The sequence below is a fragment of the Sinocyclocheilus grahami genome, unplaced genomic scaffold (assembly GCF_001515645.1).
Source record: "Sinocyclocheilus grahami isolate Dianchi unplaced genomic scaffold, SAMN03320097.WGS_v1.1 scaffold88.1, whole genome shotgun sequence".
NCBI lineage: Eukaryota > Metazoa > Chordata > Actinopteri > Cypriniformes > Cyprinidae > Sinocyclocheilus > Sinocyclocheilus grahami.
This window is the reverse complement of record NW_015505267.1, coordinates 698,221-725,878: the sequence shown is the minus strand read 5'-3', so window position 1 is coordinate 725,878 and position 27,658 is coordinate 698,221. Positions and strand designations below refer to the sequence as shown.

The 27,658-nt window shown below is 36.2% G+C and overlaps 1 protein-coding gene across 3 annotated transcripts in view; it reads right to left on the bottom strand.

Moving 5' to 3' along the window:
• LOC107587022 (homeodomain-interacting protein kinase 2-like) overlaps window positions 1-27,658 on the bottom strand; it is a 101,321-nt gene that overhangs the window by 62,095 nt on the left and 11,568 nt on the right. For all 3 annotated transcript variants that reach the window (XM_016274620.1, XM_016274622.1, XM_016274621.1), the window contains exon 2: window positions 12,185-13,325. In XM_016274620.1, the coding sequence (XP_016130106.1) occupies window positions 12,185-13,325 (1,141 nt within the window). The remainder of the gene's footprint in view (window positions 1-12,184; window positions 13,326-27,658) is intronic.

Here is a 27,658-nt window from a genome sequence, read left to right as displayed (position 1 = left end):
TACACACATACTGGTGTGCTGTGGTGTGCATTAGAGCCTTTAATTACCGTTCTATATTAATACGCTGCTTACTGACACACACACATACACACACATATATATCGGAGATCGGACAGCTCACACATCCAGGAGAAAAGAAACTTGTCAACGCTGCCCCACGACTTTTATTAATAACATAAATTTCATTTTATGTACTGAATCGATACATTATATTTTCCACCAACGAGAGGATAAAATCGCTGATTTTTAAAGTAAACTCACTATAAAAAGAGAAACGCACAGACGTGCATACACGCAACTTTCATCTCTCTCTCTCTATCGCTCTCTCTCTCGAATTGGCAATATTTGAGAAAAGGGTTTAGCGATTTCTAATTATTGGGGGGACTAGCCCCCCTCAATATCTACGGTGGTTATCGCCCTGATCATGAAAATATGTTGTGGCACTATCGTGCAGTCTATAATGATATGATGTTAGTTAGCAAATATTAGCGAGTAGCATGACCGTAAATATGAACTCACGATTGAATGTAATATAAAACAAATGATTACTTTTTGTTAAAATTTTTATTAATGCCAAAAATGCTTACATTTATGTGTCTTTTTGTTCGCTCGGGCAGCCATGTTGCCCCTGAAGCCGATTTATGCTGAGATAATTCATACCCCTTCGTTTGAAGTGTGGTCCCGAAAAATCTTAGTTTGAAGGGCTATCTGGCCCTTCCCCTACCCCTACTCCTACCCCTCCAACCAAAAGAGAATCGAGACACCCCTACCCCTCCGTTTTGCGCGTTCACGTGAAGGGGTAGGGGTAGGGGTGTCTCGATTCTCTGTTGGTTGGAGGGGGAAAGGGGCTAAGGGGCCATAATGTTTAGATAATCATTTTTAAAAACTTAAACATTTCTTCTTCTACAAAACACTGTGGTGCATTGTTGATGTCTTTCAATGTGATTTCAAGTCATATTTTGGTCAAAAGTATGTTGTTTGAGTTCATATAAATTAAAAAAAATAATCCTTATGTTTTCATCTCATCTTCATTATCATCAATGAAACGGAATGGCTCTTTGTCACCAAACATTTGTCAATGATTTAATTGACGAGATTGACAATGTACCCACCCCATGCACTGCAACCTATGAAAACTAATGCGAAGAATATATTGATAGAATGTTGTTTGAGAACACACAACTGAACAACAGCTCTGTCAGTGATGAATGGTGAGAAATGTAGAATGTAGAACAGGATAGACCAGTGAATAACAGCATTGATTTTAGCAAACCACGCAGAACACAATGTGAAAGAACTGAATGGAACAGTATAAAACAGCACAGACTACAGAGAGAGAGAAAAAGAGCGAGCAGGACACTGCAGCGGGCTTAAAAAAGGCCTCAGCTGGCAGGACAAGCTGTGTCTGGCTTGGCGTAAATTAGCCAAACTATTTTCCCTCGTACTAGCAAATTCTTCCAATTGTGAAAACAAATTCATCCATTTCGTTCAGTGCAGTTCATGGGAAATTGCATGGCTGTCTGAAAACCAGACATTTGCTGTGACCGGGCTGGAAAAGAGCAGAGAGAAGGAGTGGGGCCACTTATGTTCACAAAACCCATAATGCTCATAAACCAGCCCTGCCTGGCCCTGGCCCTGGCCCAAACCTCACCACAGCAAGGCTGGACACTGACCCTCCAAACTTTACTTGTTTCTGTGGCAACCCGAGCACAGGAAACATGCAATTTTATCTGATAATATAAGGCAATATACCATCATTAAATCATTAACATAGTAGAGTACTGGAATGCTTAACCAAGTGCACTGATCCACTCAACTACACAGCAATTCACATAAAACCAGGAAGGGACGTGGGGTTCAGGATCTTTAAATACTACATTTGTGTGAGAGACCAGAAAATGGAAAGGTTTATAAGCCTGTGAGTGCAAAATCCACACTTGCAAAGGAATTATGGTTTATTTCAGGCTAGATGCCACCAAACTGTGTTATACTCAACACGGAGTAATAATAGAGTGGAAGGCTACAGTGTGTTAGACAGCGCTGAAAGTCTCTTAAGTGAGCGAGGGTGGAAACGCCTTGGCAAAAAAGGCATAAAAATGGGCAGGGAAGATCACGGCTTGCAAATTTGATGAAACACAAAACGTAGGGTACATCGGGGCTAAAGGAGGATTTGATCTTAGTTTCAGCACTTTTCTAAACATCCATGCTTCACTGTGTGGCTGATCAAATATATTTTGAGACAAAAGTATTGTTAATGATTTTCAGTTTTGTTCAAGGTAAGTAAATCAAGTTTTTCAATAACTGGAGAATATGTAAAAGTATATTTGGGGTAAAAAACGCCCTTCTGTTGGGGCTTAAGGCAGAATACATTTTTTTCATTAAAGACTTTTTCATTTGTTGACATGACATGGAGAGATTCAAATGGTTATATTATGTAAAATATAATTTATTAAGTTGAGTGTCTATCAGAGATAATCACCATTTTTATAACCAAACCATCATATTTAAAAAATATTATATTAATCATCTCATATACATATATAATATAGTGTCTGTGTGTATTCTATCTATCTATCTATATATCGATACACACTATACATACATACTACATATATATACTGTATACATATATATATTTTTTTTGTATTTCTTCTTCAATGTGCTGCTATTTCTTGGTAATTAATTTGAAATTGACGGCAATTTCTGAATGAAAATTGTTTCTACACCAACATTTTCAGTGTATATACTGTATTATACTTAATGTTACTACTGTAAAGCCATATTAAAATATTATTGGATCTCCATCAACCAGTGTAAGGAGCTTTCACATTTTTTATCAATTAAAAATGTCTATACTTTTAAATTGAACATTTTTCAATGAGTGTGTATTTATTGAATGAAGTGAATTAAATGATTTGATCAAAATAAACAGAATATAGTAAAATGTTTTTAAAAAATGCTTGTTTTGAACAGGCATTAAGATATCACACAAATCATATTATTTTAGCTATAGCATTTGCATCAATACTGGAGGCCTTTTACTTTTCAACCAGAGTGTGGGGTAAAAGGCCTCCCTCGCCACATTATGCATTTATGTGATTTTTAAACAACAAAAACTACTTTTTCTTTTCTTTTCCCGCAAAATGTGTTGCTTCATCAATGTTTAATAAAACATCATACACTATGAGAGTAGTGAAAAGCAAACTTTCCTTTGTAAAAGTAATTCTTAAGAGGTTATTCCAAAGAAAAAAAAGCATTATTTCATCAATGTCCATCGGTTGAAAAAAAAGGAGAAAAAACCTCTGGAAAACATAATCTTAATAACAAAGAAAATGTCACGGTTGACATTTGTCTAAGAAGTGTTGTACCTTCTCAGTGTTATTATATTAGCTTCTATCTGAGCAGTACAAACAAACCCTTATTCTCTTGTGTAAAGCATATCAAAGACCCCAGTGATGTCTGTTGCCTGTTTTTGTTGCATTATGGGTAAACAGCTCTAGTTTGGCTGCTACAGGCCAGCCTAACTCATATTCAAGGCTCTGTGTAAGCGAATCCGACTGCTCAGTGGTGTCGGAATAAAAAGATGCCTTACATACGCTTGAGAGAACAGTAACTAGTGGCAACCTCATTCATTAAAGTGCTTCTTAATGCCTGCCACGGAGCCACCGCAAATGTCCTGGAACGGTAGTTCATTTATAAACACAAGATAGGCAGGTTCTGACTGCTCACACTGCAGGAGTATTGTTTCGTGGCAGAAAGGAATCATGTTCCCCGTGATGTTCTTCAGATGAACAGATTGATAATACAGGTTTGTCTTCTTTTTTGTTGGTGCTGCTAAAGTCACCGCCATGATGCTAGCGTGTTCTGAGCGGTTGCTAGGTGGTTACTAAGTTACTAGATTCATATTTTAATACAGCAAGGATGCATTAAATGAATCAAAAGAGCAAGTAAAGACATTTATATTGGTAAAGAAAATAAATGCTGTTCTTTTGAACTTTTATTTTATTAAAGAACCCTGAAAAAAACGTATCACAATTTCCCCAAAAAAATATTGAGCAGCACAACTGTTTTCAAGACTGAAAATAATAAGAAATTCAACCAAATTAGCATATTAGAATGATTTCTGAAGGATCATTTGACATTGAAGACTGGAGTAATGACCGCTGACAATTCACCTTTACCAGAATAGGAATAAATGACATTTTGAAATGGAAAACTGTTATTTATTAACAGCATTTTACATTTTAATAATAATTCACTATGTATCTATGTATTTATTTCAAATAAAAGCAGCCCTGTGGTGAGCATAAGAGACTTCTTTCAAAAACATTATAAAAAATGTATCAATTACAAAATTTAACAGCTGTGTACAAGAATGCTAGATTACTAATGTAAAATATTAATTATACATACTGCATTATTATATATTAATCATACTGTCGCTAGTGTTGTACTGCCTACTATTTGAAATAAACCAAAGAATTAATTAACAAGACCTAGTACTTAAGAGAAATGTGATGCTATCCTTACTTTAAGATGTTATTTACAATGAATTTTTTACATTTTTAATTCCTTAAAACACACACACACACACATAAGAACAGTCTCTTTTTTTGAATAGAAAATATTCCTAACATTTTAATATAAGTTATAAGATAAAATCAAGTAAAGGACACCAAATGCTATGTCTCAAGGGTAAATCATTCGCATTATGGCTAGAGAAGAGGTCACATTGCATTTTGCACAATGCAGCACTTTAAGAACAGAGAGTAAAAGGTATACTAGCTGATTCCTGCATTATAGCACATTCAAGCTGTGCTGTTATGATCGATGTGCCCAAATAAATAGATTCTTGGATGAGATCCCTCAGGTTACGAGCTCGGGCCATTAGTGCGTTGGACGTTCTAAAGAAAGCAAGGTCATGGAGCTCTGGATCCTTTGCATCTTTGGGCTAAATTTCTGCCTATCAAAGAAAAATGTGCAAAGCATGCTCTCTTCCCCTCAAGCCCTCCTATATTAAGGCTCTGACGTCTGGAGAGTATTGACTGACACTCTGAGTGGCCATGCTGTCTCTTCCTTGGTGACCTCAACCCGCTATGATTCACACTGCCGAACCCAGCAGGGTCTTCAAAGAGCTGAGAACTGACAACAGCTTGGGGTTGGGCGGGATGTTGTGGATGGAGGTAAAGAACGAGAACGAGAATGAGAGAGAGAGAGAGACAGGCTGCACATATGACAGCATATGCCACGCATCTGCTCTCCTCGTTCCAACCGCAGCCATGTAACTCTCAGCTGACGGCGGCGATTTTACATAAACCTCATACTTAAATGGGAACATTCCATTCATAATATACATTCTTATTTCATTTAAGATCAAATGGGTACAAGGCCCAACTGGGACAGGACGGTAATCTGCTTTATCTGGTCCTCGGTAAACTAGCCTGATTTACCTGTTACATCATTAGCTAGCTCGTACCGCGACTAGGGTGAGGCAAGTTAAGCTGACATGACCTGAATAAACAGAGTATTAGGAACGGCCTCAGACCAATGGAATGATGTCTGTGGGCAAATTTATAATTAAACTTACTTAAGATGCTATTTTGGCAAAGTTAATGAGTGTGAAAAGTACAAAGAAACACCAACACTAAACACCATACAAACAAAAGCCGTTTTTTTTGTTTCAACATCAATTTGAAATCAGAATTGACCCTATTTATGGTCTAAAAGAGAAAAACAGCTACAGTATTTACATTGTTAGCAAACTTGCATTCCATTAAGTGACGCCATCTTTTCACAATCCAATAATTCATATGAGTCATAGGCCAAACAAAACAGTGTTAAAAAAAGCAGCACAAAGCCTCATTTCCAGAAATGGGTTCTTCTGAACAATTCGTTCCAAGGAACAGGTTCCTTCAGGGCTAATGTTGTAATTGTTAACTAAAACTAAAACTATTAAAAGTTGTTTTTGCTAACTGAAATAAAATAAAATAAAATTGTAATATCAGATTAAAAACTAGATCCCGTTTCACTGAGATGCACATCACTTTACTCAGGTAAAATACATGACTTTATACACAATAGACAATCCAATATATGACTTTAGGAAGACACAGAACAGACTCAAAGATCACACTTAAGCTGCATAAAACTGCTGTTTACTACTTTAATAAGGTTGTAAATGTCTAATCCAGCACATGCAATGCATGAGTCACGAAGTCTGACTGCTTTTTCCATGGCTGGCATGTGTGTGCAGCTAATTGCCTTTATAATGTTTACCTTAATTAGGACTGCTTTGTTTACTTGTCAATTCATCCCCATGAAAACTCTATACAATCACATGAAAACTCGCTACATCTACGTAATACGAGCTCTTAAATCCAATACACTACAACGGATCAAATAGCAGCAGAAGCGACAGACTGTGGGTTTGTGTTGAGCAGCGGCAATAAAGATATGAAGAACAGCTGATAGGGGCTGCGTTGCCTGTGCTGACATCCGTTTGTGGAAGCTTTCACGGGGCGTTTGCAGTAGGAGAATGACACCAAAGCCATCAGCAAGCTGCTGAGACTTTGGAAATTTCCTGCTGAGAGTCCTCCCTGCCTTCCACAATCACTTTTACAGCTGATGGCATCTTAAGAGGAGTGTTTTAGGAAGCAAAGTCGGGAGGAGGGGAGGGCTGACGGGGGGCTTTAGTTAAAAATATGCAAAGGGAACATTTTGTGCATCCTGTCCTATCGAAGGTCGCGGGTAATTGTCCCTCAGATTTAAAAGCACTGCCAAAACAAATAACTGCAGGGAACAGAATGGAAGATGCATGAGCGAGCATGTCTTTATATAACAGTTCTGCTGAAAGCCCCTGCCTTCGAAAAACATTTGGTAACCTAGGTGCAAGGGTTAGCCTTAATTCTCAAGTTTTTCATGAGGTTTAATAGTAGAACAAGCTGGTTTTAATCTCTTCTGATTCAGCCGTTCTCATCAGCAGTCCAGATGTAATAAATCCAGACAGATTGAGAAACGCAGGAGTGATTATGCATTAAAGGTGAATTGTGTAATTTCTGCATCACATAATGCAATGACCTTTTAAAAAGGTCCCGAACACTCACTCCATCTTCCATTGGTTGGACAAACAGGTCACCGCCCCCAGATTATGCCATTGCTTGCCCATGCGTCACCAGTCAAACAAAAGTGTTAAAAAAAGAAGCATTTCATTTCCACAAATAATTTATTTTGAAAAGTTTTTAATGAACCGCTTTAAAATAAAATAAAATGTACAAGAATTTTAAAAACCTTGTCTTGGTAACTAACTTAATATAAGATTAAGCTCAAGTACTTAAATTACTAAAAAATAATATTTAAAAAAATGGTTTTAATATATTTAAGCTAAATAGAAATATAAACCAAAAAAAAGTAATACAAAATTACTGAAGCTTAAACTAAAATTAAAATGTAAACTGAATATATAAATTTTAAATATTATTTAAATATTTAAAATATTTAAAATAATATATTTGTTTAAATATTAAGAAATATTATAATAATATATAAATAATACTAAAATAACATAGTTATTAAATCTATTTTTAATTTTTGAATGATTAGTTCTCAGATCAGTAAATCAGTTACTGGTTAAATAAGTCTAGACCAGTCCAGACCATTTTTAGGAAATGGTTTAACCGATTCAAAACAAAGATCTGACTCAAAAGGTTCTTTGTTCAGTGAGTCACTGATTCACTCCAATACAAAGATCCAGCTCTAAAGAACGATTTGTTCATGAATCAGACATTGCTAAGCCAGTATTTACACATGTAATAAAACTTAACATGGTTTATTTATAGTATATACTTATCAGTCTAAGACAGGAGAATAGGAGAGAGCATTAAATGCAGACAAATGCACACACACTTCACCATTATCCCAGCAGGGAGTATTTTTGACAGTATACGCACAGAAATGATGTGTGAAAGGAGATCAACGTTGTATTGTCGTCACACTGTAGATTCACCAGCAGCAGGCATTTAGAAAAGTGTCTGCTGATGATCCTTTCAGAAAACCACAATCTTTCTCTCCCTTTCCCATTATAAGATTTCCCCCTTGAGAGACAGAAGCCCCTCATTTTCAACAGAAGCCTGTATTAAACAGTCAGAGCGTTCCAAGAACAGTGTGATCCTCTCCCAGGGCTACAGAACTCTGTGGGAGTCCTCTACAGGTGGGGCGCTGCTGGCTACATTTCTGTGTGTGTCCTGTTACTGAAAAATGAGGTGAGAGTCAGTCAGTAACAGTAGGCTGATGTCTGATTGAGGTATCTTGTTGCTTTCAGTACAGAAATGCAACACATCGATGCAATGATAATTATAGATCACCTACAACGGATCTGCAATCATACTGCATGCATGAACTAAACGCATCACTAAAACAAGATTTTTATGTTTTACGGTGCTTTCCCATACAAAATTCACCACTATGACACTAAGGTGTTATAGGTGGTTGCCAGGGTGTTGCTATGCAGTTGCTAGTGTTTTGGGTGGTTGCTAGGGTGTTACATTGCTTTGGCATTGCTATGAGGTTGCACAATGTTTAGTTGCACTACTAGATGTGGCTTGGTTGTTTTTTCTGCATGTTATGTAAAAATGACTTTTTAATTAGTCTTTTTTAACTTGCTATTCCAGTAAAAAATATATAATTTCCCTTAAAATAAGACAAATGTACTTCATAAGCAACACTGCAGAAGATATTAAGACTGCATTTTAAATACAACTGTATTTAGTCTTATTGCACTGGCAGATTTGTACTTTAAACTAGTGCAAAAAGATGTCAGTGCAAAAATGAAATACATACTCTAAATCCCGTCTTAGAATATTATGTAGTGCTTCTCAAGTATATTTATCTTATTTTAAATATTTTTTTATTTACCTGACAAATAGGGCATAAATACAAGATTTTTTTGCAGTATGTAATCGTTTAAAAATCATATCATATCAATAGTATCAAATAAAATGAGTTATGCACCAAATTATAGGCTTAAGGATTTGAACAAATCCCTAACATTAAATATGCACAATAGTAATAGCGCTTATATCTTATTATATTATTTGTTTTTCTCTCTCTCCTGCTCTCTCTCGCTCCAGATGTACAAGGCTGATGGCTGATGTGACTCTATTCATTGTCAGCTTTCCCCCCTCTTCATTCCAGCTGGGAGGAAATTGGGGAACTTCTTCTTTGTGGGCTACAAGAAAAAGGTACAGCTCCTGTACCACTCTTTGCACTTAACTCATCTCCTTTCTTAAGTCAGGGACAAAAACACAGGCTCAATTAATGCACAGGGGCCATTGAAATATACTTGAGCTTTCCCTAAACAGATGTATTTCTTTCACCGTTGTTGAGAGTATGCAAACACGTTTATGCAGATTATTTATACATCCTGCTGCAAATCTTCTCCACCAAACTGGGACAGAACATTAATTAAATACTCATTTACAGTGACCTTGAGCCAAAAGCATGCAGTTTTCGGTCTATTTTGATCTTTCCCTAATCCCTACACAAACCGATTACATCAGCACAACTTGAATAAAAGAACCTAGCAGCCGACACACTTGTTGATAGTTTCCACTCACTTCAGCAATTTCCTGAACATGACCAAGTGGCAGGTTGCAACTCAGGCTTTACAAGCATCAAAGCATTTGCAAAACTCAAACGATAGCCTATCTGCCCTCATTTAGTAACGATGCCTGTGGCATCCTAAATGTAACACATCTGGCAGCACTTGGACTTGTGTTTGATTTCTCTCGGGGTGGCTGTGTGGTACACCTAACCCTCTGCCTACCCAACAGAGCAAGCTTCTGTGTGAACCAGGTCTAAGTCTACACAAAATGGCCCAATATGGTTCATGAAACCCAAACACAGCTATAGGTAAATGAAAGAGTTAATTGGGAAAAAAAATAAGCAGCTTTCAAGTGAGGCATCTGTTTCTAATGTTGGCGCTCTGGTGTGGATTACAGGGAAGTATTGCCGGGGAACTGACTGTGACCCCATATCTTCATCCCTAGGGAAATGGTAAGTAGCGATGAGCGCGCTGGACTCGGGTTGGGAGGAGGGAAGTGAACCGAAATGAAACTTACCCCCTTGTTTACAGTCAACCTGATGCTGCATTTCTGTAGGCTGTTTTTTAAATGTACTATATATTGCTTTTTGTATTAGGAACTCTAAAAGAAGGAAAGTATGGAAGCAGGAAAAAATAAAAACAGCATATCTCCCAGGTGCTGTCGTCCATGAAGAAATACCATGTTGTAAAATACAGTAAACAGACTATTTTAATCTTCAAAGCAGAACTCAACATGTGTTTTATCACATTAAATAAGATAAGGAAGCAAGTTCTCAGCAAGCCCTTGAATTTTATGACTCCCTCTAAACGCACGTGTTAACATACAAAACACCAAGAAAAAAACCTGAATATGCGCACTTCCCTACTACACAGTATGCAAACAGCAGCACGTCAAAGGCGTAGGATGTCTGAACACTCTGTACGATAATTTGAAAAGAAAACACAAATACTCACTAAGAATAAGATTTATTTTTTTTGGTATCCCTTAAGGCCATGGGAGCCATCAGATTTTAAAAGGTAAATATAAAAGTGGTGGAAAACTGCAAGACAGGATACGCTGACTAATACAGGTACCAACAACAAAAAAATGTGTTCTGTGGGTTAAATTTGACTTATTTAACAACACCCAAGTAAATTTTGTTCCACAGTTGTTGTTAGTACATCCTAAACTGCAAAAACTCCTATTCTTAATGAGTATGTCTGGTTTCTCATAAATATCTAAAAAATCCTGAAACAATATACATTTACACTACTGTTCAAAAGTTTGGGATCAGTAAGAAGTCTCTCAAGTTCATCAAGGCTGCATTTATTTGACCAAAAATACAGAAAAAAATGTAATATTGTAAAATATTATTACCATTTAAAATAATGGTTTTCTATTTTAATATCCTTTAAAATATAATTAAATTTTCTGTGATACAAAGCTGATTTTTCATCATCATTACTCCAGTCTTCAATGTCACATGATCCTTCAGAAATCATTATAATATATGCTAATTTATTATCGATGTTGGAAACAGTTGCTTAATATTTTTTTGGAGCCTGTGATCCTTTTTTTCAGGATTAATTGATGAATAAAGTTAATAAGAACAGCATTTATTTAAAATATAATTTTTTTGTAACAATATAAGTCTTTATTATTGCTTCTTATCAATTTAGCACATCCTTTATGAATAAAAGCATTAATTTCTTTCAAAAAAAAAAAGAAAGAAAAAAAATTACTGCCCTCAAACTTTTGAACGGTAGTGTATATTTCTTACAAAAGATTTCTATTTTGAATAAATGCTGTTCTTTTTAACTTTTTATTCACAGGTTCCAATAAAAAAAATATTAAGCAGCACAACTGTTTCCAATATTGATAATAAATCAGCATATTAGAATGATTTCTGAAGGATCATGCGACACTGAAGACTTGAGTAATGATGATGAAAAATCAGCTTTGCATCACAGGAATAAATTATATTTTAAAGTATATTAAAACAGAAAACCATTATTTTAAATTGCAATAAGATTTCACAATATTACGTTTATTTCTGTATTTCTGATCAAACAAATGCAGCCATGATGAGCAGAAGAGACTTCTTTAAAAAACACTACAAATCTTACTGATCCCAAACTTTAGAACGGCAGTGTACTTGACAAGTAACACTATATAAGGTATTATAAAATTAATATTATTATAAAGGTGTTTTTAAAGAATAAACCAGTTAGACAGCATACACTCATATCCACGATACAAAACAAATCTTAATACCCTATGTAGTGCTGCTTCTCAAGTAAATTGTTCGTGTTTTACTGGAAAACAAGTCAAAAGGACTAATTAAAAACCCAAGAAGTAATTTTTTGCCATGTATGTCAAAGTATATCCAGGTTAAAAACAATTTCAAGATGACGTAAGGAAGTAATCCACAAATGTATTTATGCTACACTACACACCTGCATGAAGAGAAGTTAGTGATCCAAGACAGTACATACTATGGAAGTACAGGAATCTTAAAGTAGCCAGAATAACCTTTTATAAAACTAACAGTGAACATCTGAAGAGGAGCAATTCCAACAAAGGGCATGACAACATTAGCGCCTTACCTATAGTATCTGGACTGCAGGTAGGTAGAACACACCGCTTTGGAGACGTGACTAGCGGAGCCAAAGTCGATGACCTTGACCCTGTAGGGTTGGCGGGCTGGGTCTACAAGCATGATATTCTCAGGTTTCAAGTCGGCGTGGATCAGTCCGAGGCTCTTGAGCTTCATGAGGGCAGTGGCCACCTGCTGCAGGATGGGCCGGATGTACTTGAGCGGCAACGGGCTGAACTTGTTCTGCTTGAGGAAGTCGTACAGGTTCTGCTCCAACATCTCGAAGACCAGGCACGTGTGGTTCTTGTGCTGGAAGCACTCGTATGCGCGAACAAAGTTGTAGTCGTCCGCGCTCTCCGTGCTCAGCCGCGCCAGTATGCTCACTTCGATCTGGCCCTGCCTTGCGTACGAAGGGTGGTTCTTGAGGATCTTGATGGCCACGATCTCGCTGGTGCCACGTTTCCAGCACTTCACCACCTGCCCGAACGTCCCTCGACCCAAGAACTCCAGCACCTCGTAGGTGTTGGTCATGGAGCAAAGCACCTCGTGCTGCAAGAGCTGGTAGTCGCCCTCGCTGTTGGCTCCACTGTTCTTGGACGTCGCCGTCGTGGAGGCGGTCGCCGTTGCGACGGTGGCCCCGCTCTGCGCGTTGTTCTGGATCATGGGTGCAGGCAGTTGCTGCTCCTCGACCACATGCACGCTGCTTCTGCTCCCGTTGTTGTTGTCCAGCTCCTCGCTTTTGCGCTTAAGCCCGCATCGCTGGTACGTGTCCAGCAGACTGACGGTGCTGCGGCGTGTCAGGTTGTACCCTCCGCTGCCGCTTCCACTACTGCCGGTGCTGCCCAACAGTTGACCAGCCGTCCCAGACGTGCTGCTAGCCGAGGCTACTACGATGTGCCCCGAGCCGGCAGGGAAGAGGAGGGCCTGTTCGTAGGACAGAGAAGAGTTGGAGACCTGGAGACTGGCGGCGCTGATGCCCACTGGGGCGACTGAGACACTCTGCTTGCTGTTCTGACTGTAGAGCTTGCTGTGCGTGCCGTACCCTGTCATATCCCAGTTGCAACTCTGCTCCACCTTCAGTTTCTTCACGTTAAAGAAGGCACTTGACTGGAGAGTGTGAGGGGAGAAGACTTGCACTTGCGAGGCCATACCTGAGGAAGAGCAAGAGAGAGAGGGAACGTGAAACTTGGAATGAAACTCAAGAATAAGCTTTAAATAAAAATCCTACAGGTCACGGCAGGCCAGTTTAACAGAGTCAGAGTCCGGATGCTAACTTATAAAATAGCCGCTGTACAAATACCTTGCACAGTTTCTCTTTGATTGCTCAGCAGTGTTCAGACTTGAAACTAAGGTTGACGGAGTCAGCTTAAGGGCAACACCTGGACTGATTACCCTATATATTTATTTCTACATAAACTGAATCCACGTGGTGAGGAAAAAACCTTGATATGTGTATTTTCCCAATAAAGTTCATGGCTTGACTGCTCCTGTTGCAAATCTAGCAAAATCTCTTTCTTTTTGGTCTAAACCTTGACAAATTTCCATTTCCTCTAGAAACAAAACAACTACTATCCACTGTATATACAGTGCAAATCTGAAGTGTACTGGCCCATAACGCAATATTAATGTATAAACTCAAAATATTGATTCTTTACTTTCTGTAAAAACAATGGGCCATGTAAGGACCACCAAAAAGGCAGAGTCCACGTCAAACCCAGGGCCATTTGCGTGAGTCTCAAGGAATGATTGCAATTTCCTAAAAGAAAAAAAAAAGTAGCCCATGCATGCAACACATTGCAACGTTTACTTCAGGGAGATGCACATCACTTTTCCAGAGGCATTAGAAATAGAAAAAAGTGCTTGAACCTGAAACATCTGAATTACATCTCAACATCAGATCCTCAAAACAAAACAACACAAGCAGAACTAAGTGGGATTTGGGCTTCTGGGAACTCTCTGTGCTTCAGAACAGACAACACTTCTCCAAGCAAACAACGGTCCAGAAATAGCCCTCACGAACGGCACTGTTTGTAGTGCTAAAATAATGATTACAGTACTGAGAGGATTACATGCAGAGCACGCTGTAATGCACTATTTACAGAATCTTCAAAGTGGCCTGAATTAGCGCGCTAGGAAATAAAAAGGCTCCTTCAGTGTGCCTTTCTCGCCACACATGCATATCAGTTCACACCTAAACTGCTACTTTAATGCACAATTATCTTTATTGCATTCATGTGGCAGAATGTCTCAATTATGATAATCTGCCTGCAATATGAATATAAGATTCTTTGTGATCTCTGGGACACAAATATACATGCAGTGTCTTATAAAACCTTCTACATGTTCTCACATTCTCTCTCAATCCTGAAGATTCATGTACTATTCTAATAGTATTATATAAAATTGTAATTCTACCCAATGTCATAGTAGTGTATATTATAGTGTAAAACAAAAAGATAATTTTGACAAATCTTCACGTAGTTCATTGTAAATATGTCTGTCCAAAACATCTCCAAAAGGGGTGTCGAAATGCTGAATCAATTCATTCACTTCCAACAGCGCTTAATGGGAGCAGCGTCATAGAGGGCAGAGCGTCACGTTATTTAAAGGGGACATTAACGCGTTAATGAGTAGCAAATGATTAAGTAGCTGCACTGGTTAGTTTTATGCCACTGATAAAGCTTTTATTTGTAGTTTGGGGTAACAAAGGGGTTTTATATGTTTGACTGAAATAATAATGCAATAACTGACACTTTAAATCAATGTTTCAAGAAACCACAACAAAGAAAATTGAACAAAAAACTGATAAAGACAAAAAAGTAGCCATTGATAATATCTAAACAATATGTAGTAGTATAGTATCCGAATCAAAATGTAATAAAATTTATTTTTGTGTGATTTATGTGTAAATTATTTGCAATGTCTTAGCCACTAGGGATTGTTACATAGGGCTATACGGGCATCTAGTGGCAACACAATGATACTACAGATACTACATTGTGCAAAATGTTTATCTTAACAGTCAATTTACAAATAATGCATTCAGATTTGTGGAACTCAATGCACTGAATCTCCACAAATTAGTGTTGTTACTATGACAACCAATTTGAATGTGACAAGCAACTGGTGTCTGAAAAGAATTATATATATATACATTATATATATAATTGGGGAATTATATATATATATACATTATATATATAATTGGGGGAGGGGGGGGCAATAGGGATTTCGCCTAGGGCGTCAATTTGGCTAGAAACGGCCTTGCTTATCGAGTACCTTAAAGACTAAAAGTCTCACCATGTTATACTCTGAACACGTCACATTGCAGAAACTGGACGTCTATGTCCTAACTTGACTTTGAATCAAGGCTGCGTGCCATTCAGAAATGAAGTCTTTAAGTTTCAACTTAATTCCTGCTTTTGAATTTTGTTGCAAACAGGATGCAGAATTGCAATTTGAATGTAAGGAGTCAAATTAAAATGAATGGAAATTCATCTGATTACAAAAGCTAAGTTTGTCAAGATAGACCTTGAATGTTGACTTTACAAAGCCTTGTTTGAAAATTCTGAAAAATGTTTAAAAGCCAAACGAATAGAATAGAAAAGCCAATAGATTGAATAGAACAAAAGAATAGAATTAAAGATGGAACAATAGAATGGTAGACAACTATTATGATAAACAGAACGATAGATAGAACGAGATAGAATGATAGATAGATAGACAGAACGATAGATAGATAGAACAATAGATAGAACGATAGATAGAACGATAGAACGATAGAACGATAGATAGAACGATAGATAGAACGATAGATAGAACGATAGATAGAACGATAGATAGATAGATAGATAGATAGATAGATAGATCAACTGATGGAATAACAGAATGACAGATAGAATGTTAGATGGAATGATAGAATAGTAGCTATAGCTATTGTAAAGGGTAGAATTACAGACAGACAGACAGACAGACAGACAGACAGACAGACAGAGAGACAGACAGACAGACAGACAGACAGACAGACAGACAGACAGATAGATAGATAGATAGATAGATAGATAGATAGATAGATAGATAGATAGATAGATAGATAGATAGATAGATAGATAGATAGATAGATAAAATATTACTTTGCATTTAGTTTATATAATTATATAGCTACAATAACTGAAAGGGAGCCAATTCTTCAGTTCTGAATTTTGCACAATCCTGTTATGAACAGAGACAGGTTGTTAACCAAACGCACTCTGCTGTAATTCAATTTAAAGAGAGTTCAAATGGTCAGAATGCTATCTTCAAACAAAAATGCATTCATTCCCATTCAACCTCAGGAACTCTGCAGCTGTTCACTGTGAGAGAGCGGTCCAAGCGTTTACAGCCTAGAGTCTACTACCACCCCGAGAATGATGTTTATGAACTGATATCATAGAAAAACCTCACAGAGACTCAACGGGTGACGTTTACTTGAATTTCTGAACTCTGCAGTGAGAATACAACCAGTCTGCTCCATTGTTTCATATTTACAATGCTGGAATGATTTTCAGAGTGCCAGCCAGCTTTCAGAATACCTCTTACAGAGCGGGTCGGTTTAATGCACTGCCACAGAGCATACCAAAGAGCTATTCATCTGCCCTATACAAGCAACGTGTTGAAATGCTAATGGTCCGTTTATTATAGGATGAACTATTACTCCATTTTGTCCAAGCTTAGATAATCTACTTTTTTTAAGGAATGAGGAGATCAGAGTTTAAATACAGGCGTCGGTCCAAACTTTAAGCTTGTTTACTCTTTTATGGAGAAAGTAGGAAATATGAGGTGGGAAAAAGGATTTATAATACTTATAAACATATATCTGGCTCCTCACAGGCTAAAGGGTTAAAAGCAAACAAAGGACCGTGTCCTACAGAGGTTTGCTTTGTCTTCTCTGTGTGATCCAGGACAAGAGGCATTTTGGAAAATTGTCCAGGGAAGAAATCAGTGGTTAATGAATTGACCTCCGCTTGTCTAGACAAAGCATTATCTCCCGTGGCTCCGAGCGATGCCCACTGTAGCATACCATCAGGGGGGAGGAAGCACAGGAAGCCTATGAGATTTTCCCTTTTCCTTGTGTCTCTTCAAAAAAGTAAAAATAAAACCATTTTTACTTGTTTCTTCCTTTCAAGTCCTTTACTACCTGTCATTCTGTGAGGTCTAGTCATTTGTTAGCTCTCCTGGTATCTTGTTTCTCCAGGTCTGGACTGATCTTTTCCAGCTATCCAATCCTACATCTATTACGCCACTCTATCCCTTCTGCCGTCTCCCGACACTCTCGCAATCAAACAGTCTCTCTTTTGACCTCCCCCTGCACATCACTTCTTCTTTTGCTCTCCTTTCCTTAAACGTTGTTTGTGTGTGTGTATGTGTGTGTTTGCTTTTCTATCATTGCAAATAATTGTACACTCAATCACGTGCAGCTGCATTAGCAGAAAATAGTACAAAACAATGCACATAAATTAAGAAAAATAATAAAAGACAAAATATAAAGAGTAAGTAATGGTTCTAAGGGTGTTGTGAGTGGTTTTAGCATGTTTGTTATGCAGTTTCTAGGGGTTTATGGGCGGCTGTTAGGTGACTACTTGCCCGAGTGAAAGAGTCCAACCCCAAGTTTCTATTCTGAATTTTGATTTCTTTTTCCTTTTCAGGGTTGTTATTACCAAAACTATTAAAAATCTTTTTTATTTCATTAGGTGAAAAACTTTTGACAAATAAAATTTTGACAAATGATGGCCTGAAATAAATAAATTGTGAAAAAAGTGTTACAATTACTGTGTGTGTGTGTGTATATATATATATTAAACACTTCAACTAATTTTGACGAACATAAAAAACTACTAAAACTTAAAACCAAACTTAAAATGAAAACTGAAACTGCAACAATTTAAAATATTAATAAATACTATTATATATAAGTAATACTAAAATAACATGCCATGCACATTTTTTTAACAATTTCATTCATTTGAAAAAACGTTAAAACATTAATTTAAAAACATTTTAATGTTGTGACGAGTTACAAGGCAGTTTAATATCTGGATTTTAGTAAATAAGTATTCCATTAAAATGAACTATTCAAATAATTCTTAATTTTATTTTAATTAATAATATTATTGTTAATATTATTGATTTAAAAATAAATGGTATAAGTCTTATAATAATAAAATTAAATAAATAAATAAAAATATCTCTCTCAGCCTCATCTAATAAAAATGTAGTTCCACAGAGAGTGAGAGCAGGAAACCTCTGGCTATTGTCTCTATTCATGACACGGTGTATCTCTCACCTCCAGAGCAGAGCAGGGCCAGCGCACTTCAGAGAGCTCTGAGAGACTGGGAGCACACATTTCATGCAGCGTGTGAAGATAGGAAGAGTGCCAGCAGGAAACAAGATCCACGGCTCACAGGAGCATTTCTCTTGTTTAATTCTCAGCCTGGATGTGTTCACTGGTTTGCATGTAGAGCTCACTGGTTTTGCTCATCTCCTCAAACCACAAGACCTCCAGAGAAAGAGGCAGACACAGAGAGACACTCACACAAACAGAAGATGCTGCAGGATATTGACCACCCAGTCCTCATTTAGCGATCACATCAAAACCTATTTATGGAACGAAACAGAGAGGCAGCTACAGGCGCACATGAGCACAACATAAATAAAGCATTACCACTTAGAGCTAATGTTTGACTAGCTGAGCGCTATTATGGTGATCGTGAATCACATCCATATGTGCATGCGAACGGATGCTGCTCGCTTACACCTGACAAAAACCTGACCATTTGGAAACAAATTCACAATTCAGAAATTCTGATCTTGAGACTTATGCTTCCGAGATTTTTACTGAGAAATGTATCCTGTAGAGTTTGAGTAGAGATCTATGGAAGCCTGTTTCTCCCATGGAATAAATAATTAAATAATAATAATAATAATTGCGACTTTTCATCTGGCAATTGTGACTTGCGAGATGTAAACTCAGCATTGCGAAATGTAAACTCAGAATTCTGACTCTCTCACAATTATGACTAAAAAGGTCAGAAAAACAGTCAGTTCAAAAGTCACAGCATATAAATAAGACTCATATAACCTCAGTATTCTGACTTTCTTGCAATTCTAAGCTCTTATCTCACAAATCTGAGTTTAAATCTCACAATTCTGACATTGTTTCCCACAATTCTGAGAAAAAGTCTGAACTGCGAAATATAAACTCAAAATTAAAATATAAACTCTTTCTCACAATTCTTACTCGTTTCTATCCCACAATTTTTCCTCCAGAACCCTGCAATTCAGTTTTTTTTCTGTTTCTGCCACAGAATTTTTTTTTTTAAAAAAGTTTTGACCTCCCCCTGCACATCACTTCTTCTTTTGCTCTCCTTTCCTTAAACGTTGTTTGTGTGTGTGTATGTGTGTGTTTGCTTTTCTATCATTGCAAATAATTGTACACTCAATCACGTGCAGCTGCATTAGCAGAAAATAGTACAAAACAATGCACATAAATTAAGAAAAATAATAAAAGACAAAATATAAAGAGTAAGTAATGGTTCTAAGGGTGTTGTGAGTGGTTTTAGCATGTTTGTTATGCAGTTTCTAGGGGTTTATGGGCGGCTGTTAGGTGACTACTTGCCCGAGTGAAAGAGTCCAACCCCAAGTTTCTATTCTGAATTTTGATTTCTTTTTCCTTTTCAGGGTTGTTATTACCAAAACTATTAAAAATCTTTTTTATTTCATTAGGTGAAAAACTTTTGACAAATAAAATTTTGACAAATGATGGCCTGAAATAAATAAATTGTGAAAAAAGTGTTACAATTACTGTGTGTGTGTGTGTATATATATATATTAAACACTTCAACTAATTTTGACAAGAACATAAAAAACTACTAAAACTTAAAACCAAACTTAAAATGAAAACTGAAACTGCAACAATTTAAAATATTAATAAATACTATTATATATAAGTAATACTAAAATAACATGCCATGCACATTTTTTTAACAATTTCATTCATTTGAAAAAACGTTAAAACATTAATTTAAAAACATTTTAATGTTGTGACGAGTTACAAGGCAGTTTAATATCTGGATTTTAGTAAATAAGTATTCCATTAAAATGAACTATTCAAATAATTCTTAATTTTATTTTAATTAATAATATTATTGTTAATATTATTGATTTAAAAATAAATGGTATAAGTCTTATAATAATAAAATTAAATAAATAAATAAAAATATCTCTCTCAGCCTCATCTAATAAAAATGTAGTTCCACAGAGAGTGAGAGCAGGAAACCTCTGGCTATTGTCTCTATTCATGACACGGTGTATCTCTCACCTCCAGAGCAGAGCAGGGCCAGCGCACTTCAGAGAGCTCTGAGAGACTGGGAGCACACATTTCATGCAGCGTGTGAAGATAGGAAGAGTGCCAGCAGGAAACAAGATCCACGGCTCACAGGAGCATTTCTCTTGTTTAATTCTCAGCCTGGATGTGTTCACTGGTTTGCATGTAGAGCTCACTGGTTTTGCTCATCTCCTCAAACCACAAGACCTCCAGAGAAAGAGGCAGACACAGAGAGACACTCACACAAACAGAAGATGCTGCAGGATATTGACCACCCAGTCCTCATTTAGCGATCACATCAAAACCTATTTATGGAACGAAACAGAGAGGCAGCTACAGGCGCACATGAGCACAACATAAATAAAGCATTACCACTTAGAGCTAATGTTTGACTAGCTGAGCGCTATTATGGTGATCGTGAATCACATCCATATGTGCATGCGAACGGATGCTGCTCGCTTACACCTGACAAAAACCTGACCATTTGGAAACAAATTCACAATTCAGAAATTCTGATCTTGAGACTTATGCTTCCGAGATTTTTACTGAGAAATGTATCCTGTAGAGTTTGAGTAGAGATCTATGGAAGCCTGTTTCTCCCATGGAATAAATAATTAAATAATAATAATAATAATTGCGACTTTTCATCTGGCAATTGTGACTTGCGAAATGTAAACTCAGAATTCTGACTCTCTCACAATTATGACTAAAAAGGTCAGAAAAATAGTCAGTTCAAAAGTCACAGCATATAAATAAGACTCATATAACCTCAGTATTCTGACTTTCTTGCAATTCTAAGCTCTTATCTCACAAATCTGAGTTTAAATCTCACAATTCTGACATTGTTTCTATCCCGCAATTTTTCCTCCAGAACCCTGCAATTCAGTTTTTTTTCTGTTTCTGCCACAGAATTTTTTTTTTTTAAAAAGGTAATTGCACATTTTTAACTTACAATTCTGACTTTTTTTAGACAGAATTGCAAGATATAAACTCTGTAATGCGAAATGTAAACTCAGAATTGTAGGACATATTCAAACTTTCTCACAATTCTAAGAAAAAAAAACTGAATTGTGAGATATAAACTCAGAATTGCGAGACAAAAAGTCACATTTGCATTTTTTTTATCCCGTGGTGGATAAAAAGCTTCCATAGAGATCTCAACATCTCCAAATGTCCTAAAATATCTGCGATCAAAAATCAGATTTCAATTTGAAATTCTAAGTAAAAACTTAATTTTATGACTAACCCTAACCCCTACTCTTACTGTATGTTTCCAAAGAAATTTTAAGAGAAACATCTGAGACCTTCAGTAGGAATCCTGAGCAACTAAAGAGCAACTTCTGAGCCTCTGGATGAGATGGCACAGAATGAAGCGGTAACGCACATGTGCATAGTCCACCCTAATGTGACCCATTAGTAGGGTGTTTGTGTGATATTTAGTGAGGTGTTAGTGAGCAGAGCGGACAGAGCAGCTGGGGCTGAGAGCAGCTATAGCCATCGACATGTTCTGACGGCCTCAGAGAAAGACAAACAAACAACACACACTGTCACACACAGGCTTTCTGACCTCTTCAACCAGCCTGTTAGTGACTGCTTATCAAGGCCATGTGTGAGAATAGAGGAAGCCATATGTTTAGAAGGTCAATAGAAGACATATGGAGAGAGCATCATGTGAGTGTGTGAGATAACTGCGTTTACCAAGTGTCTTCAGGGAAACCTTAAGGGAACCCTTATGATTTGCATAGTTCTTTTGATATAACAAGTTCAATCCTTAGATGTAGAATAGATTTTAATCAGTAAAACTTAAATTTTTTTTTTTAAAAGTCACAATGAATGAAAATCTAATCTAAAATAATTAAAACACTACTACTACAAATAGTAAGTAAAACATAACAGTTAAAAATATATAATAAATACAATTATAAATAAATATAAATAATAAAATGCTAATAATAAATTTGTAATAAAAAAATTAAAATACTACTACTACTCAATTCAGTAAAACATAACAGTTAGAAAAAATTATTAATAAAAATATAAATAGAACAATAAATAAAAAACAGCATTAATACTAAAAGTAAATAGTCGGCTTCATCAGTTGGTAAAAACAAAAATAAAAAAATAATATAAATAAAACTATATCAACAAAACAATAAAATAATATCAACAGTAGAGTAATAAAAAATGAAATACTACTACTACCACTTAAATACTAATACTAACCACTGTCAGTGACACATAACAGTTTGTAAAAAATATTATAAATAATAAATAACCAATAATAATAGATATTTAAAAATAATTTAACAAATAATTACATATATAATAATATCAAATAAATAGAATAAAAATAGAATAATCAACAATAACAGAATACTAATACTACTACTAATATAATGAGGACTCCCCTAAAATACTGTCAGCATCAGACTCAAAATAATGCCTTTTTTGATAGTAGGGAGCTCACAGTAGCCACTTGAACGCTTCAGGACCAGCTGACTAACTGTCTCCACTTCGAGAGCATAAAAACTAAGACGACGGCTGTTTAAGGACAAGCACCCGATAAGAAGCAACTTGTACAGCCCTGTTATCAGACCATTACAGTAACACAATATCGATACACCCCTGCAGCCTCCCACTAGCATTCGCCAACACCACTACACAAACAGTGACAAGGTGAATTTATCATGCTTTAATTATGTTGATTAAAGGTTTGTTTTATTTCATTTGGCACTCTTGATTGGAATCTCTGAGTTACAATAACAAACCATGAGTTATTTCATTGTCTGTCGCGGTGTGTATGTGTGCTTGTGAAAGTATGCTTTGCAGGTTTTTGCTGCACTGCTGGCACTTCAAAAGAACAAGACCTGAGCAACATGCCAGAGTCTAACCACAGAGCCAAGCCAGGCACAGATGAAACGAGATTCACACACCGAGTGCAGACAACACACACACATGCAGAGCACATCCTGCAGTTGTGGCGCTCAAAGCACGGATAAATGTGGCGCCCCAATGACTAAAGTGATTCTCTACCCTGACAAAACAACTGTTCTTAACCACAAGTTAAAAGCGGCCTCAAAATTAACAAAAGAAGCTTCATTTGAGAAAAAAAAAGTGTTATCAAAGTGAAATGCATTAGCATTGTGTGTTCCTTAAACAAAAAGCAGCAGTTCATGAAAGCATTTCCTCTTTAGCCTCATTTTAACACTGTGTGATTTTCTGGAATTCTGAACATCTGTCATTCGCTGTGTTTTCCGTCAAGTATAATCTTTACACAAATGACGGTTCTGGAGAATACCAGAGATAAACAGACACGGCTAATATGCCAAAGTCCTCACAGGCCGGCTCTTCTTCCTGCAAATATATCACAGTTCAGGGAGAAAGAGTGTGTGAGTGTGTGAGTCGTCAAGTATAATCTTTACACAAATGACGGTTCTGGAGAATACCATAGATAAACAGACACGGCTAATATGCCAAAGTCCTCACAGGCCGGCTCTTCTTCCTGCAAATATATCACAGTTCAGGGAGAAAGAGTGTGTGAGTGTGTGAGTGTGTGTGTGTGTGTGTGGTCGACCTCTATAACCCTACAAATTTGTATGGAATGATGGGAAGAACTAAGGGATCATATCATGGAAAACAAGATTACATAATAACAAAATACATTTTCCAGTCCGTTCAGACTACAAAGATTTAAAACAATTCATTCAGAGTCATATAAATAATTATCAGTCCATCAGCATATGACCATCCACGTTTACTTATCAACGCCAATTCAGTATTTAGCAACTTGGCTTGCCTTATTGAACTATACAGAGAGGTTAGACAATTATAATGGAGGTCATTTATATATAAAAAGTCTTAAAGGCACAGTAGCAAAATGGCCTGTTTAATCTTAATGCTCACAGAGGAGGAGGAAAATAGTCCCAAAAATAAAAATTTCAAAAAATTCTATACTTGTTCTAAATGTAATGTTTAATTCACTGTGTCACTTGCCATTTCTCTGTAATTGTTTGTAAAATGTCTTAGCAATTTCTGAGTGAAAACTGCTTCTACACCAAATATTTTTTCAGTATATGTCTGTTTTTGATACAAAAAAATGGGGGGGAAATTAATAAATAATTGTACAAAAGTGTAGAATATGTTCCCTTTAAAGGGATGGTTCACCCAAAAATGAAAACGTGTGTCACTTACTTTCTTTCTGTTGAATGTGACCCCACCATTCAAAAAAGTCACAATCCAATCATCTCCTGATGAATAAAGTCAAGTCCTGTTCTACATCTTTTTTCATTCATCATACATCATATTATAGAAGTTAAATGGCTTGTGAACACAGTTTCATGTTGACTTTGAGTCACAAATGATATTCTGTAGACTAGCAGTGCTGAGAGCTCCATAAACAAAGCCTGGAGTCCTGCCAGCCACTGACGGTAGTGATAAGTGAACAACATATAAAACATATTAATACTTCGGCAAAAGCCATAAACTATGAGTAATCTGATTTCTGAATGGGCTGACATTTTCTGGGGAGGCAGGAATGAAATTACAGGCCTGGACAGAACAAAAGAACAAACAGGAACACGTACACACACACACACACACACACACAGAGTGCACAACAATAAGTTTAAAAATAATGTAATCCGTGACTCCATCAGAGTCTGTCTAGGCCAATTAATTGGTTTTGGCTATTAGATGATGCATGAGTTTATACATGGACTGTCATTTTTTATTTCCTTTATGACCTTTATATGAAGACAAATTAAATGATAAAAGCTATAGAATTTGTAATGGCTTTTACATGTTTTTCTTTAATTACCGTCAAAAGAGCTGAATAAATACACATACATATGGGCAATTCTTCAAGGGAACTTTTTGGTCCTGCAAATTTATTGAATTATTCCAGTTAAGACATAAATCATAATAGTTGTTTTAATAGAGACTCTTAATTCATTAATTTTTAAGAGCATTATAAGCTTACATTTGCTGGAATTTTCCTGTTATTAAGAAGTATTATTACAAGTATTAAAATCAGTCAAACTAATTATTGCACTTTTACCAAATAATCCAAAAGATTTTTATTTTTTTTTAAATCACATTTTATTATTATTATTATTTATTTTTAGTATAAATCTGTTAAGTAGTCACCCATGAAGAATCACCACTGAGAAGGGTCATGACCTATTGAAGAAAGCTTTTAGATTCTAGATCTGTATAAAGAGCCAAGACATTTGGGACCAAACCTTCTCTAATTCAAAACTTCATTACGGTACCAGATCCTTGGTCGATGAAAAACAGTCACTAACAACACACAAAGCCAGCTGACCAATCAGCACTAATCGTGGGCAAATCCAACATGATTTCATTAGCATTCAGAAAAAAAAAATCATACATAAATTGTTCTAGCACACATACAAGTTTGGACGGACACAGATAAGTACAATCTCAATTTCATACAACCCAGAGTGGATGGACGGAAAGCTTTTAAAACGTAAATGGTATGCTCCTTAAGGTCAATCGGTTGACTAGGAAACCCACATTTCATTGGTGAAAATAAATAAGGGATACGAAATGACACAAACACCCAAGACAGAACACACAGTAATGTTTTGTGTCATATCTTCCATGTGTGGCTCTTTGCATACATTATTTGGGAGGCCCAGCAGTGCTGTGGAATCCATTATACTAATATGTACAGTATATCTATCTATGATGGCTCTGTCATTTGTCTCAAGCCTGGGCAAACACATGGTGACATATACCCTTCTGAGACGCACATTAACAAACACACATTAAAACATATCCGTCTCTCAGGATCAGATCATACTGAAGTGCTAAGGAACCAGTCAGACACGATCAGTCTTCCTGGCAGCCAATGGCAAGCCATAGAGAGCTGTTTCTAAAACATGTTTGTTTTTGAGTGCTGGCTGGCTAGCAGAGAGCAGGGCTGTAGAAGAGGATCAGCACTGACACCAGCGAAGGTCTGAAACACACACACATATACACTGTCCATGTGTCTGATTGTGATAAGCATTCAACCCACCCCTTCCCTGCTTTCTCTTCAGCATGAGACTATTGTGTGTGGTTTGTGTGTGTGTGTGTGTGTGTTTATGTACGTATCCTCCCCTCTCAAATGCAACAGGGTTCAGGCACACGGCCTTAGCAGTGTCAGCCACATGAGACATTTCAGGCCACAGTGCCAAGCTGCCGCTCATATAAACACACAGCTTAAAGCAACAGTTCACCCAAAAATGAACAATCTGTCATAATTTACTCACTCTCATGTCATTCCAAACCTGTGACTTTCTTTCTTGTGCAGAACACAAAAGGAGCAGATGTTTAACAGGCTGCTCATGGTGATTTTTTTCCGCTATAATAAAACACTAATAAGATGATAACAGTGTTGTTATTCTTAACTAAAACTTTTGATAACTGAAATTAAGTGACAATAAATAAAATATAAATATTAGATCAAAAACTTAAACAGAAATTAGAAATGTACTAAAATGACTAATGCTAAAACACAAAAAAATGTAATTAATAAATGTTATATTATATATATATATATATATATATATATAATTTATAGAAATATTAAAAAATGAATGACAAAGCACATGAAATTATTTACAATTAAAATGACAATAAAAATAAAAGTCAATTCAAAATATTAATAAATACAATAGACTATAATATAAATATATATTAATAATACTACAATAACACTGGCTGATAAAGCTAAAAATTCAGTTTTGTCTAAATAAATAAATTTAAAAAACTAAAAATGAATCAGTCATTTTTTATTCTACAAGTGAATTTAGTCATCACAACATTATAATGTGCAGTACAAACAATGGATATTTATTCTGTGATTTACTAAGATTACATATAAAAGGGCTATTAAATTATAAGTGTTTTCAAAGATTAATGTTGAGTGTTAGATGAACAAGATAATCTAAATAAATAGGGGAAACGAGCATGTATTATTTCATATTTAATCATTCTAATACCAGCTGATAACTGATACATTACCAATATATCAGGGGAAAAAATAATTAAAAAAAGAAAAACGGAAAAGGCATTTAAAAAAATTAAAAATAAATTATTTAAAATTGTATATATATA